This window comes from Zophobas morio, unplaced genomic scaffold (assembly GCF_036711695.1).
Source record: "Zophobas morio isolate AGI-343-1 ecotype UQ-CSIRO unplaced genomic scaffold, CSIRO_AGI_Zmor_V1 ptg000017l, whole genome shotgun sequence".
NCBI lineage: Eukaryota > Metazoa > Arthropoda > Insecta > Coleoptera > Tenebrionidae > Zophobas > Zophobas morio.
The window spans coordinates 3,514,216-3,530,115 of record NW_026972122.1 but is presented as its reverse complement, the minus strand read 5'-3'; the positions used below and the strand labels follow the sequence as shown (position 1 = coordinate 3,530,115).

The window sequence follows — 15,900 nt, the reverse complement described above, 5'->3', positions numbered from 1 at the left end:
GGCAGTTGAGGACTCCAATGTCAATAATAATATTGTGATTTTAAATTTTATAAAAGAAAATTAAATTTTTGTATATGCAACCAACAATATAGTAAAAGGTGATAATACGGAATTAGCGTTTTTATGTTATTTTATACTTCTCGCTCATTCTACCAATGTATTTATATTCAAGTATCCCCCTAAAATGTGACATATGAACAAAATTGTAAAACCCGCAAAAATTCAAAATTTGGCCTTACTGTATGTTATATATTTTCCTTTTCTTATTTTTTGTCTAGTACTTCATTTTCACAATGACTTTGCTGTATTTTATTTAGTAGTAAGGAAGAGAAATGTTTGTGAAATTCGAAGAACGTTTACATTGTGTGAAAATTACTAAAAAGGAGTTCTGCTGTTGTTTTCATGAATACTTTATTTGTTGTTTGTAATGTAAGTTATAGCGATAATAAGCAAGGAATTTCGGACGCCTGATTAAGAATATTTATCTTATGGTTTCTCGTAACAATAACATCCAGTAAACAAACCTAACGTTGTGTAACGTAATATACACACTCAAATAATTCTTATTCCTCCAATTGTTTCACACAGTTGTGAAAATACAGAGTGACTAGAATGTTTGTGATTTTTTTTAGGTTGGCAATATATTTAAACTTTTGGGTACCAATTCAGTAGCTGCCATCTTCTTATTAATAACATTGCTGCCCTAAATACAGAATTGCCAACTATTTTAGGCATTTTCTTTTTAAATAATGTCGCAATGATCTGTGAATCTGTCACAATCACGAATTATCTATTCTGACAAAATTAAAATATTTGTTTGCTTGATTAAAAAATTGCTTAAAGAAAAAAATATCAAAGCCTACTTTACTGTATAAAATCGTGAATAGATAATACAAAGCTATCCGAGCTGAATTATTGGTTGCCTACTTATACGTCATCCAATGACAAACATGCTTAACAGGGTAGGTTATGGTTGAAAGTGATGACAGCAGTCATCAATGATTACAACGAGGCGGCAAATAGAAATTTCAAAGCTAATTTAATGTATAATATTATGCGTAAAATCGCCTCGGTTAACCTGGCGCCTCCACCAAAATTGACGTAAGTAGGCAATTTAAGTTTTAAAAACGTTTAATTTTTGTTCTTTGGAAATGGCTTTGTGGTATATTGTTTGAAAAACTAAGAATTAGCTGAATTTGATAGAATAACACAAACTAATGTGTTCTACAAGAGTGTAGCATATACATACATATTTTTGGAAAAATCTTATAGAAACTTTATTTTTAAGATCTAATTAACAGTTTCTGTAGAAGAAATAATTTAAAGAATAAAACAATATAACAGACATTTGACACAAAAAATAAAAAACACTTTCACATTTTCTTTTCATATTTACGGGCTATTATGTGTTGTACATAGTTTTGTAATTTATATAACAGAACGCATTTTATGGCTTAATTATTTGTAGGGTTTTTGATCAGGCGTACGTAGAATTTGTAAATCAAACCTGCATAAGTGCACAGAGCACCAACAAGAAGTAACATCAAATATGCAGGAACGACATATGTTCTTATCCATAATCGAAGATCTTTGTGAACTTTTGTTCTTCCTGCTGCTTCCTCTTTAGCTTCTAGAGAGTCTTCATCTTCTTTATCTTCTTCTTCCTGTATCTCCGGCTTCTTTTCTTCCACGTGTTGACTCATTCGGTTAGTTTTTGTGGATCAGGTATTTGACACGTATGTCAATCATAAATTTTATGACTGTAAATAAAACAAACAAAAAAATACCGCTGTCGGAATGATCGTCATTTCAACATCTTTGTTATTCATTACGTAAGAATTGCAGAGGATGATTTACCAGTTTAGATATGTAATACGTTGTTACAAGTTATCACTTCCCCCGAACAATAACTCCAATTTGAGTCATAACTCGGCGTTGAAAATTTACGCCTCATTAATCGAACTGCCTCCTCGTAATTAAGACTCGTTCATTATGAAAGAAATTTATGAAAAGATGTTACTGATTTCAGTAATTTGTTTGGCGTAAGTATAAAATTGGCGTGATTAATTAAAATATCCGAGCTAATTGAAACTTTTTAGTTTAGGAAATTCGCTTCCGATCCACTGCCCGCCTAACGAGAAGAAGGAAGAGGGAGAGGATAATGAAATTAGCGTGCAAGTGAATAAGAAAATTATTAATAGCAATTGCAAGGGCCTTGTGGGGAACAAGCAGATGGTGAAAACTAGATGTGAGTATGGTTTTTATTGTTTCGACTGAATATTGATTTTAATCTGGTCTGTCTAATAATTTTGACTAAAAATAAAAAATTTCGATTTTTTTGCGAAAAGTTGGCTGTTTAGGCGGATTCATAAACCAGAACTACAGGAGTATTTTATTTTATAAAATTTAAATAGCATTTATCATGCAAAATTTTGAGGTCACCTATATGTTGATATTCCAACAACACAGAAAATTTTCGCTAGACCTTACTGTAGAGTACAATTTCGGTTTACTTTTTTTATATAATGTCGCTGTCCCATAACATGTACTTATGGTGCTTAAGAGTCTGAAAACTACTAAAATCAGTAGTTTCCGAGATCACCTGTCCAATAAAATGGTGAACAGGCGATAGACCTAAACGGAGGACCTACTTTTTCATATTCTAGGGATTATGACATTTCGAGAAAACATGAAATTAGCTATTCGTCAAATGAATCTCTTTACTTACAATACTTCTTTAGCTTAAGCTCGCGTAATAAAAACAGAAAAATGGTAGAATATTGTATAGGGATATTCGGGTACATTTTTATAATAAATTAGGTTTTGATTAAGATATGAGATATAAATTTTGAAACTAAACTGTGAGTTTAGTTAATTAACGGATTAATTCAAACTAAATAATTTTAGAATTGTGGAAATTCAAATGATGTACATACACCTCCTAACAGGGAATCAGAAGTTTGATAATTAACTGGATTATTATTTTAAAATGTTAGAAATTCAATTTCACCCAAAATTAGCATAGCAACAGTGAAAATTCATCACTGAAGATGAAAATACGAAAGGAACACGTCAGAGTACTTAGTTTTTTTTTTTTTGTTTTTTTAGAAACAATGTTTTGAGCTTACGATTCAGTTTTTAAATCAATACTCTTCAATTATTGAGAACATATTTTAAATTCAAATTTTTTTAATAGACACAATTTTAAGTGAAGTTGAAATAACATGAAAAAACAACGTTAAATTAAAAAAGTATGATGGAAGTTACACTTTGAAAAAAAAGCCAGCAGTTTGAAAAATTATTTGGGGCAGCGAAAATATAAAATAAATTCTGGATGTAATTTTAAAATTTTTCATTTCGGACAAAAAGTTTATCATCGGATTCTATGGAACTAAATTGTTCTTTTATTAAACAAAATACAACGTCTTTGTCTTCATTTACCACCTCTGTAATATTACTAAGGGACGATATCAAATCTGTTTAAAGCAAATGACCATTAGTAGAACATATATTATCAATCATGCTTAACTTCGACTGTTTATGATTATACATCGAAAGAATAAGATGATAACTTCAGTTTTTCGGTTTGCAATTTTTCGTTTTTTATTTTCTTCATTTTTTTCAAATTTCCGGTTTTTCAGTGTTTTGATGTTCTAATTTTCCTTTTTTTTCATGTGAAAATTTTCAGTTTTCCGTTTTTTCAATATTTGATATGTAATTTTTCTAGTTTTTATTTTAAATGTATAGGAGTATCTGATAACAATTATAATTTTAAAAACTTTTCACTTTTTAAATTTTAGGATTTTAGAATTTTTCTATTTTTCAGTTATTGGGTTTTAAATCTTTTTATTCATTCTGTTTTTCAATTTTTCGATTTTTAATTTTTCAATTTTTCCGTATTTAATTTTTCAATTTTTCCATGTTTCGGTGTTACAGTTTTTCGACTTTATAATCTTTCATTAATTTTCATCCATTATTAGTTTTCCAATATTTCGATTTTTCGTTGCTTCAGTTCGTCCACTTTTTCAGAATTCTAAACTGAAAAATCAAAAATGAAAAACGAAAAGGTATAAAAAATCTAAAAACTGGGAATCAAGAATTTGAAAAACTGAAGAAACGAGAAATTGAAAAATGGGGAAATTAAAAATTGTGAAACTTAGACTGAAAAAGTGCAAAATCGAAATTGTGAAAATTACAGAAATCGGAAAATTGGATAATTAATTAATCCAAAAATTGCTAAATTGAAAAATTTAAAAATTGGAACGACGAACTGTAAAATCAAAGAATCGAAATTTGAAGTTTTTCGATTTTTCTGTGTTACAGTTTTTCGAATATTGACGATTTTATAATTTTTCGATTTTACAATTTCTTAATTCAATTAGTTTTTTGTTCTTTTCAATTTTTCGATTAACTTTTTTTTCGATTTTTAAGTTTCCCGATTTTTAATATTTCAATGTTTCGAGTTTTCCTTGCTTCAGTTCAATTTGCAATTTTTCGGTTTTGTAATTTTTTGTTTATTCAGTTTTTTGGTTTTTCAACTTCTCTGGTCAAAAAATTTAAAAAATTCAAAATTGTAAAATTGAAAAATCAAAAATGGAAACAAAAAAGTGTAAAATGAAAACTTTGAAAAATCTGAACACTGGGAGTTGAGAATTTGAAAAATTGAAGAAACGAGAAATTAAAAAATCTTAAGATTAAAAACTGTGGAACTTAAAAATTGAAAAAGTGCAAAATCGGAATAGTGAAAATTACAGAAATCGGAAAATCGGATAATTAAGAAATCCAAAAATAGGTAAATTGAAAAATTTAAAAAGTGGAACAAGGAATTGAAAAATCAAAGATTCAAAATTTGAAAACTTAAATAAAAGAAATTTTCGATATTTAAATTTTCAGTTTTTTGATCTTTCAATATTACAGTTTTTCGACTTTAGAATATTGACGACTTTATGATCTTTAGGTTTTACAATTTTCTTGGGTTTTCCAATTTTTCGATTCAATTCAGTTTTTGTTCGTTCGAATTTTTCGATTCATTTTTTTTTCAATTTTTAAGTTTCTTGATTTTTAGTATTTCAATGTTTCGATTTTTCGTTTCTTCAGTTCTTCAATTTGCAGTTTTTCGGTTTTTGTAATTTTTCGTTTATTAAGTTTTTGGGTTTTTCAACTTTGCTGGTCAAAAAAATGGAAAAATTGCAAAATTGTAGAATTGAAAAAATCAAAAATGAAAAAACGAAACAGTGTAAAATGAAAACTTTGAAAAATGTAAAAACTGGGACTCAAGAATTTGAAAAATTGAAGAAAAGGGAAATTGTAAAATCGAAAAATTAAAAATTGTGAAGCTTAAAAATTGAAAAAGTGCAAAATTGAAATAGTGAAATTTACAAAAATTGGAAAATTAGATAATTGAAAAATCCAAAACTTGCAAAATTGAAAAATTTAAAAAGTGGAACAAGGAATTGAAAAATCAAAGAATCGAAATTTGAAAACTTAAATAAAAGAAATTCTCGATATATAAATTTTCAGTTTTTTGATCTCTCAACATTATAGTTTTTCGACTTTAGAATATTGACGATTCTATGATTTTTCGATTTTATAATTTTCTTGGGTTTTCCAATTTTTCGATTCAATTCATTTTTGTTCGTTCGAATTTTTCGTTTCATTTTTTTTTCGATTTTTAACTTTCTCGATTTTTAGTATTTCAATGTTTCGATTTTTCGTTTCTTCAGTTCTTCAATTTGCAGTTTTTCGGTTTTTGTAATTTTTCGTTTATTAAGTTTTTGGGTTTTTCAACTTTGCTGGTCAAAAACATGGAAAAATTGCAAAATTGAAAAAATCAAAAATGAAAAAAGGAAAAAGTGTAAAATGAAAACTTTGAAAAATGTATAAACTGGGACTCAAGAATTTGAAAAATTGAAGAAAAGGGAAATTGTAAAATCGAAAAATTAAAAATTGAGAAACTTAAAAATTGAAAAAGTGCAAAATTGAAATAGTGAAATTTACAAAAATTGGAAAATTAGATAATTGAAAAATCCAAAACTTGCAAAATTGAAAAATTTTAAAAGTGGGACAAGGAATTGAAAAATCAAAGAATCGAAATTTGAAAACTTAAATAAAAGAAATTCTCGATATTTAAATTTTCAGTTTTTTGATCTTTCAATATTACAGTTTTTCGACTTTAGAATATTGACGACTCTATGATTTTTAGGTTTTACAATTTTCTTGGGTTTTCCAATTTTTCGATTCAATTCATTTTTTGTTCGTTCGAATTTTTCGATTCATTTTTTTTTCAATTTTTAAGTTTCTCGATTTTTAGTATTTCAATGTTTTGATTTTTCGTTTCTTCAGTTCTTCAATTTGCAGTTTTTCGGTTTTTGTAATTTTTCGTTTATTAAGTTTTTGGTTTTCAACTTTTCTGGTCAAAAAAATGGAAAAATTGCAAAATTGAAAAATTGAAAAAATCAAAACTGAAAAAACGAAAAAGTATAAAATGAAAACTTTGAAAAATCTAAAAACCGGGAATCAAGAAGTTGAAAAATTGAAGAAATGAGAAATTGAAAAATCGGATGATTCATAAATGAGAAACTTAAAAATTGAAAAATTGCAAAATCGAAATAGTGAAAATTACAGAAATCAGAAAATCGGATAATTGAGAAATCCAAAAATTCCAAAATTGAAAAATTTAAAAATTGGAACGAGAAATTGAAAAATCAAAAATTAATTTTTTTGTCGATTTTTAATATTTCAATGTTTCGATTTTTCTTTGCTTCAGTTCAATTTGCAATTTTTCGGTTTTGTAATTTTTCGTTTATTAAGTTTTTGGGTTTTTCAACTTCTCTGGCCAAAAGATGGAAAAATTTCAAAATTGTAAAATTGAAAAATCAAAAATGGAAACGAAAAAGTGTAAAATGAAAACGTTGAAAAATCTGAACACTGGGAGTTAAGAATTTGAAAAATTGAAGAAACGAGAAATTAAAAAATCGTAAGATTAAAAACTGTGGAACTTAAAAATTGAAAACGTGAAAATTAGAGAAATCGGAAAATCGGATAATTGAGAAATCCAAAAATTGTAAAACTGAAAAATTTAAAAATTGAAGGAGAAATTGAAAAATCAAAGATTCGAAATCTGAAAACTTGAATAAACGAAATTCTCCATATTTAATTTTTTCAGTTTTTCGACTTTAGAATATTAACGATTCTATAATTTTTCGATTTTACAATATTTTTGGGCTTGGGTTTTCCAATTTTTCGATTTAATTGATTTTTTGTTCTTTCGAATTCTTATATTCATTTTTTTTATTTTTGAGTTTCTAGATTTTTAGTATTTCAATGTTTCGATTTTTCGCGTCTTCAGTTCTTCAATTTGCAATTTTTTGGTTTTTACAAATTTCCCTTTATTCAGTTTTCCGAATTTTCAATTTTTCTGGTCAAAAAAATGGAAAAATTCCAAATTGTAAAATTGAAAAATCAGAAATGCAAAAACGAAAAAGTATAAAATGAAAACTTTGAAAAATCTAAAAACTAGGAATCAAGAATTTGAAAAATAGAAGAAACGAGAAATTAAAAAATTGCAAGATTAAAAATTCTGAAACTTAAAAACTGAAAAAGTGCAAAATCGACATAGTGAAAATCATAGAAATCGGAATATCGCATAATTGAGAAATCCAAAAATTGAAAAATTTAAAAATTGGAACGAGAAATCGGAAAATCCGATAATTGGGAAATCCAAAAATTGCAAAATTGAAAAATTTTAAAATTTGAACGAGGAATTGAAAAATCAAAGATTTGAAATTTGAAAACTTGAATAAAAGAAATTCTCGATATTCAATTTTTCGGTTTTTCGATTTTTCAGTATTAGTTTTTCAATTTTAGAATATTGATTCTGTAATTTTTCGATTTTACAATTTTTTTGGGTTTTCTCCAATTTTTCGATTCAATTCATTTTTTGGTTTTACAATTTTTCGAAAAATTTTTTTTTCGAATGTTAAGTTTTTCAATTTTTAATATTTCGTTGCTTCACGTCTTTAGTTTGCAATTTTCAGTCTGCGTTTATTCAGTTTTGCGTTTTTCCAACTTTTCTGGTCAAAAAAATGGGAAAATTGCAAAATTGTAAAATTGAAAAATCAAGAATGAAAAAACGAAAAAGTATAAAATGAAAACTTTGAAAAATCTAAAAACTGGGAATCAATTAAGAAGTTGAAAAATTGTAAAATCGAAATAGTGAAAATCACAGAAATCGGAAAATCGGATAATTGAGAAATCCAAAAATTGGAAAATTGAAAAATTAAAAAGTTGGAATGAGGAATTGAAAAATCAAAGATTCGAAATTTGAAAATTGAATAAACGAAATTCTCGATATTTAATTTTTCAGTTTTTCGATCTTTCAACGTTGCAGTTTTCGACTTTAGAATATTGACGATTCTATGATTTTTCCATTTTACAATTTTTTTTACTATTTCAATGTTTCGATTTTTCGTCTCTTCAGTTCTTCAACTTGCAATTTTTCAGTTTTCGCAATTTTTCGTTTATTCAGTTTTTCGATTTTTCAAATTTGCTGGTCAAAAAATGGAAAAATTGCAAAATTGTCAAATTGAACAGTCAAAAATGGAAACGAAAAAGTGTAAAATGAAAAGTTTGAAAAATTTAAACACTGGGAATCAAGAATTTGAAAAATAGAAGAAACGAAAAATTAAAAAATCGCTAGATTAACAATTGAGATTAAAAAGACCGAAAAACTGCGAAATCGAAAAAAAGAAATATTGTAAAATCGAAAAATTAAAAATTAACGAAGTCGGAAAACCGAATAATTGAGACAACCAATCGTAGAATTGAATAAACGAAAAATTATAAAATCGAAATAAACAACGAACAAACGAAAAGTTGTGATACAAAATTGAGAAAATGATAAATAAAGACAATAACTTGGAAAACTGAAGAAACGAAAAATTGAAAAATCGAAAAATTAAAAATTGAGAAACCGAAAAATCGAAAAATGAAAAACAGTAGTATGGAAAAATTGAGAAATTGAAAAAGTCAAAAAAATTATAAGTAGCTAAAAATATCTAAATATCGAAAAAATTATATTGTCGACTGCATAAAAATGTTTTCGCAAAAAATTAAATTTTAGAAACATTAAGGAAGTCAATTTGTTTTATAGAAATATTGGGTAAATGATGCAGACACAAATTATTTATCACAAAAAAACCAACGTCCTAATTTTGAATATTCTGCTAGGATGAACCATTTTTGAGTTATTTATTTGTATTTTTTTATTATAGACCATGTGGTTATAATACCTGGTGCGAAGAAAGATCGCTATGAAACGGACACTGAAGTACTGAAAACATATTTTGGTACTAAAGAAAAGTCTGTAAGTATTTCCTACTTGTATAAATATAATACTTGCTTCTGTGTTACCTCATCATGTAAACTCAGCTACAACAAAATTGATTTGTTTTTCATTATTTTGCAAAATCACAAACTATTAACGAATTCAAAAATAATTAATTTTTCTGTTTTATTTACAGAAGTCCTCTCTACTATTTGTCGCAAAATGTTTCGTAATATTTTACATCTTAATCGGTTTCGCCGTGAGACGAGACGGTGAAGTTCCAGAAGTTTTATTCATCGTGGGACTCTTATCATTGGGTTTGAAGTTTCTGCTTTAAATATTTATGTAACGCGTTCTGCTTAGTCGATAATTTCCAACCGGTGTTTCTAGATAACGTAGTCTGTATCATCATGCATGCATTCGTAATGATGTTATTAAATTGTTTTATGAATATCTTATCTCACATAGTTAATGACTAATATAATTTCAATAATTTTTCTGAGTTTTATTCGTCTACGTGGGTATTCGTTGCTTGGTATGAATTTGTATATGAATCAGCGAGACTTTTTTTCGAAGAAAATTTGTTATCTATTAATTATTATTATTTTATAGTTGTTCGTTTTAGGTGTCTGCACCTATTTAAATAATTCATCTTTCGTTACTCTATGACCGAAGTTTGAATACAAGAAACCCGAACCGCTGTTGTTTAGTCATAAATTTATTTACGACGCGATTCACAATTCAGCTCAGCTTTGGATTAGAATTGTAAAGTTTGCATCGGCATTGCAGTGAAGTTAATTTACTTCGCTTCTTAATGTCGGTGTTATTCTATAAACGTACCCCAAATAATGTAAAAACACGTGTGAAACCCTCCACCAGCGAAATGTCTCTAATAACATCAGTTCTGCAGTTATTGTTCTTAAAAATAAAGCAGACGATGAAAATATGAATAATTCATGCCGCATCGGAGGCACCATCGACTGTAATAAATATCTCCCCGGCATTTTATAAAATATAAAGCGGGAAATTTCTCATCCCAGCAAGAGAATTAATTTATTAATAATTTTCCTCTAAAATGTAAGTATCGTTCCGTGATCCACGACGAAACGAATAAAAAAGAAAAAATTATAACCGACGTATTCTTGTCGCTGCTTCAAAGTAGGTTTTAAATTCAATTATGTCCTTTCATGTCTCGCACAAAAGACGTCAATTTTAGAATCTTCTCGGGTCTTTTCATTACGGGATTTGTCAAATCTAATGCGAAATTAATAAGAACCGAAAATTTTAAAAGGATTTATGGGTGGGAGGGAGTTCCATTTATTTCCATTTACATGCAGTTAAAATTGTTGTAATGGGAATTGGACGATGTAGGGGAGAGGAAGGAATACTTTTAAAAGTTTTGTGGAGTTGAGTATTTTTTTGTAGTTGCACTTTTGCTGTATTCACTAAAACGCGGCGAGTTTTAGGATAGCCAACAATTGAGTGATAGATTCATTGATTGATAAGATAAAGAGTTCAACATTAGGCGGACATTAGGAGATAAAATAAAGCGTTTAGTGGAGGGATAGATTGATACTAATTGAATCGGTCAGGAATATGCTGACGTTTTTTCCCTTTTTGTGTTCAGTATTGATCTTTAATAAATTACAAAGACTTCCACACTTTTATAAAATTAATATTAATGATAATGACGGTGTAATATATAACTCATTTCTTACTTCAATGTCACTCCTGCTTGTTACGAAATCTCCTCAGTTTTGTTTACAAAATTCAAATAAATGTTTTAGGTTCGGCGAACAAATTAAAGGACAACGGAAATGAGTTCTCAGGTCCCATCTGCTTTTATTTGGAAGGAAACATTGTTACGATTAAATTTAGGTAACTTTTGTATTAGTTTTACTGAAAGGGACTTAATCTGATTATGCTGTGTATATGTGTTTTATTTACAAAATATTGTACGAGCCTGACAAACGACCACGTGCACTTAAACCCAGTTGTGGAAGAATGTCTCGATTATTACATAATAATTATACATTTATTATATATTTATTTTTTATATATACCAGTTTTTTTTAACACCCTATATGTTTTCACTGATTTAGATTCTTTATCAAAAGGAATTAGGTCTATTTATTTAGACAGAAGTCCTGAAGTATTGTGAAAGAAATCCATAATAAATGACAAAACTAGATATTACGATTTTTTTTATAACCTCTATAAGTTACATACTTTGTGATTACGTCATAAAATTTTTACCAAGGACAAGAAAAACTACACGAAGCAACAAAAAGGGGATACAAAAAGGTGACCAAAAATTACGCCAAAAAGTGTTAAAAAAGAAAAAAAAGTGACAAACAAGGTGACAAAAACAACACAAAAATGGTGCAAAATGTAACAAAAAAGCAACAGATGAATGCACAAACAACACAAGTGAGAAAAAAAAAGGTAAAAAAATCGTCCAAGAAATAACTACAAAAAATGCGAAAAAATTAAGCTCCAAAAACAGTGAGAAGAACGGTCAGGAAAAAAACGTTTTGAAAAGCAATAAAAAAGCCGTCAAAACACCGCAAAAAAGAAAAACAAAAGAACGCCCTAAAAATGGCAATAGGTCACAAAATTCCTCTACAAAAAAACAGGTCAAAAAAGCACAAAAAACGCAGATTATGCGATAAAGAAGACGGAAAAAAGCAACTAAAAATTGGGATTAAAAAAGAGACCAAAAAAGGCGACAGAAAAAGACACAGGAAGAAAAACAGACAAAAAAAACAAAAAAGACATAATACAAAAGGCATAAATAAACGACACAAAGAAGATAAAAAAAAAACACAAAAAAAAATGCGACCAAGGAAAAGGAAGTCGAAGCAAAGACCACGAAAAATGTGAAACAACCACTAAAAAAAGAGGCAAAAAATAAAAACGCACCAAAAACTACAAAAAACGAGCAAAACAAGGTGATAATAAGAAGAACGGCATCAAAGACAACAGAACGCACAAAAAAAAAATGCAAAAGTTACCAAACCGAGCGCCAAAAAAATGAAAAAATGACACAAGAAGACGACAAAAAATGGATAAAACGTGATAAAAAAGAACGCAAAAAAATGAGACTACAAAAAGAGGAAGTCAGAAAAAGTGATAAAAAACACAATGTACGTTTTAAAAAAGACGGCAAAAAAGTAACAAAAAAATAGACAAAAAAAAACGAAAAAAAGACCTGATAGAGCGAAAAATCGACAAGAAAATGTAACACTAACGAAAATGGATTTAAAGAGAAGACCACAAATATGCGAAAAACTAATCACAGCAATCAAAAGCGATAAAAAAGCTGCAAAAGAAGCTACAACCAAGGTGACCAAAAAAGCCTTACAAATGAGCTAAGATAAAGGATACGTGACGACAAAAAATTGAAAAAAGGCGTGACAAACAGGAGGAAAAAGATCGAAAAAGGGGACAAAAAAGAAAAAAAAATGACCCTAATAAAAGAGAATCAAAATAAAAACCGTAAAAAATGCGAAAAAGTAAGCGACAAAATTAAAAAGAAAGTCCACAAAAAATGTGAAGTAACCACTAAAAACGAGGCACAAAAAAAATAGGACAAAAAACGAGCGAAACAAGGTGATAAAAATATCCACAAAAATACCTTTACAAAAAAAGAATCGTAAAAGGATATAAAAGAAGACGATAAAAAAAGGTGGAATAAAAAATGCGGTGAAAATGAGAATAAAATAGGTCACAAATAATGACGATAAAAAAGATACGAAAGAGGACACAAAAAGTGATAAAAAACGGCAATAAAAGAAGAAAGGCTAATAAGCTCATAAGAAAAGCAAAAAAAAGACGTCAAAAACTACATAAAAAACGGAAAAAAGACAAAAGAACACACCAAAAAAATGGCAAAAAGCGACAAAGGAAAAAGGGATAAAAAGGTGATAAAAAGAACGCATAACAATAAGACCACAAAAAGAGGAAGTTAAAAAAGTGACAAAAAAACACAAAGTATATGATAAAAAAGAGGGCAAAAAAGCAACAAAAAATGTGACTAAAGTTACAGATTAAAATGTGATTAAAAAATATGCAAAAAAAGACAAAAGAACCGAAAAAACCTGACAAAGCAAAAAACGACAAGAAAAAGTGACAAAAACTAAAAAGAGGCAACAAAAGTGTCTCTAGAATTCAAAGTAAAGACCACAAAAAATGCGAAAAAATAATCACAGCAGAAGGTACGAAGAAACGACTAAAAAAAGAAACAAAAAGGGACAAATAAACGCCATAAAACGGTACAAATATTAAAAGAAAAGTAGGAATTGAGTGGATAGACTTGATTACAATACTTTCTTAGTTTACGATAGGGACGTAAAAACCTGCAAAAATGACCAAAACAAGCGTTTAAAAAGCGATAAAAAGCTACAAAAGTGCCAAAAAAGTGATTGGAAAATCAACAAAAAATGAGTCAAAAGTCAAAATAAAAACTGTCAAAATGCGAAAAAATAAGCGATAAAATATTGGGAAGAAACGGAAGAAAAAGCACCTAAGAAATGTAACAAAAAAGATGCTAAAAAAAACTCGATAAAAAAAGACAGAAAAAATAAAAAAAACAAGTGACAAAACGACAGAAAAGAAGGCGACAAAAGTGACAAAAAGCGACAAAAAGACGCTGAAAAAGCAGACATAAAAAAAGGAAGAAGACGTGATACATACGGTAAAAAGTGACGAAAAAGAAGATAAAAAAACAAAGAAAATGGTAACGAAAAAATGCGACCAAGAAAAAGGAAGTTAAAGCAAAGACCACAAAAAATGTGAAACAATCACTAAAATTGAGGCAAAAAAATAAAAATAAACGCACCAAAAAGGGCAAAAAACGAGCAAAACCAGGTGATAAGAAGAATCCAAAAAAATGCCACTACAAAAAAGAGATCAAAAAAGGATATAAAAAGGTGAAACAAAAAATGCGACAAAAAAACGACTTAGAAGGAACCCAAAAAGAACACAAAAACACCATAAAACGGCAGAAAATATAAAAAAAAAACGTGCAAAAATGACCAAAACAAGTAATTAAAAAAAGCAATAAAAAATCTACAAAAAAGCGACAAAAAAATGACAAAAAAACGATACAAATGAATCGGTCAGCACAAATGACGTCAAAAAAATGAAAAAAGACGTGATAAAATACGGAGAAGAAATGCCAGAAAAAGGGCCTAGGAAAATAATAAAAAAACGACACAGAAGAGAAAAAAAAACGCGTTAAATAAAAGGCCAAAAAACTACCAAAACTAGCGACAAATAACTAGAGAAAAGAAGGCGACAAAAAGTGACAAGCGGTGACAGAAAGGTGATAAAAAAGAACTTACAAAAATGTGATAAAAAAAAGGTCTAAAAAAAGTGACAAAAAAATAAAAAAATGCAAAAAGGCAACGGAAAAAGCGTCAAAAAAGCAATAGTGGAATGTCAAGAAACGCTATAAAAACAGCATAGAAAGCGCAAAAATGTGGCCAGAATCAGCAAAAAGAACGACAAATAAAGAGGATTTAAAAGGTGATAAAAAAACTCACAAAAATGCTACCACAAAAAAAAAGGAGTGGAGAAAAACTATGAAATATGCTATAAAAGAAGCTAATAGGAAAAGACGATAAAAAACATAATAAAAGAAAAACGACAAAAATGCTACAGAAAAAGACCGTAATCAAAAAAACACAAAAAACAATAAAGAATATTCAAAAAGGGCAAAAAACACAACAAAAACGACAAAGAGGCGATAAAAAAGAATCCACAAAAATACAACTACAAAAAATGGAAATAAAAAAAAAAGCGCCAAAATAGAATAAATAGTATGCGACAAAAAAAGTACCAATAACAATGTGGCTAGAAACGGTAAAAGTCAGACTAATAAGCTGATAAAAATTGACGCCAAGAAGGGACAAACAAATAAAAAAGACATGTAAAACAATGCAAAAAGACACAAAATGTTACATAACTCGCATACCGATTTGGAAGTGCTTTGTCGCAAACCTGTGATGTTTAGAAAAAGATGGAGATTTGATTTTTTTGGACACCATTTTATATAAAATTAGAAAAATAGAATAGAACTCCTTGTTTAAAAATACGGTGAAGGAGACACTTTTTAAATATGCTCACTGTTTTACGTAAAGTTGCATTTATTTTGACAAATGTTTATCAGAAGGCTTTTTGGTGCGTTACCATGTTTCTTCTTTTTTAATATAAAATTTAAATCGAAATCTAAATCTTTTTGGTCTAATAGTAATTACTATAATTAAAATTGTCCAAATTTTCCCAGCCTCCCCTGTCTGTCCACATTTCCACCCCGAAATTCCGACTATACAAATTGTGAACCCCGAATTCCTCCTCTCCTCCCAAGCAAATTCTCTTTTAAAAGCTGGAAGTTAATGAACGCCGCGAATTCGATGTGGGGGTCAGCGGAATTCATAAAATTATTTTTATTAAAACATTCCGGCCGTTCCATCTTATGTAGGGCGCAACCATGACGGGTCCCCGTAGTCAGGAACCGAGTGATTTTATGAAAGGTGTCGTTTTGAATAAGATTTAATTTTGATGTGGGTTGG

The 15,900-nt window shown here is 28.5% G+C and overlaps 1 protein-coding gene across 1 annotated transcript; it reads left to right on the top strand.

The window, feature by feature from the left end:
• The first annotated feature begins 1,799 nt into the window (after positions 1 to 1,799).
• On the top strand, positions 1,800 to 9,820 carry LOC135130633 (uncharacterized). Its single transcript, XM_064058047.1, has 4 exons — positions 1,800 to 2,042; positions 2,100 to 2,248; positions 9,273 to 9,364; positions 9,522 to 9,820. The coding sequence occupies exons 1-4, from the start codon at positions 1,993 to 1,995 to the stop codon at positions 9,660 to 9,662; spliced, it is 432 nt and encodes a 143-aa protein (XP_063914117.1). The 5' UTR covers positions 1,800 to 1,992; the 3' UTR covers positions 9,663 to 9,820.
• The last annotated feature ends 6,080 nt before the right edge of the window (positions 9,821 to 15,900 follow it).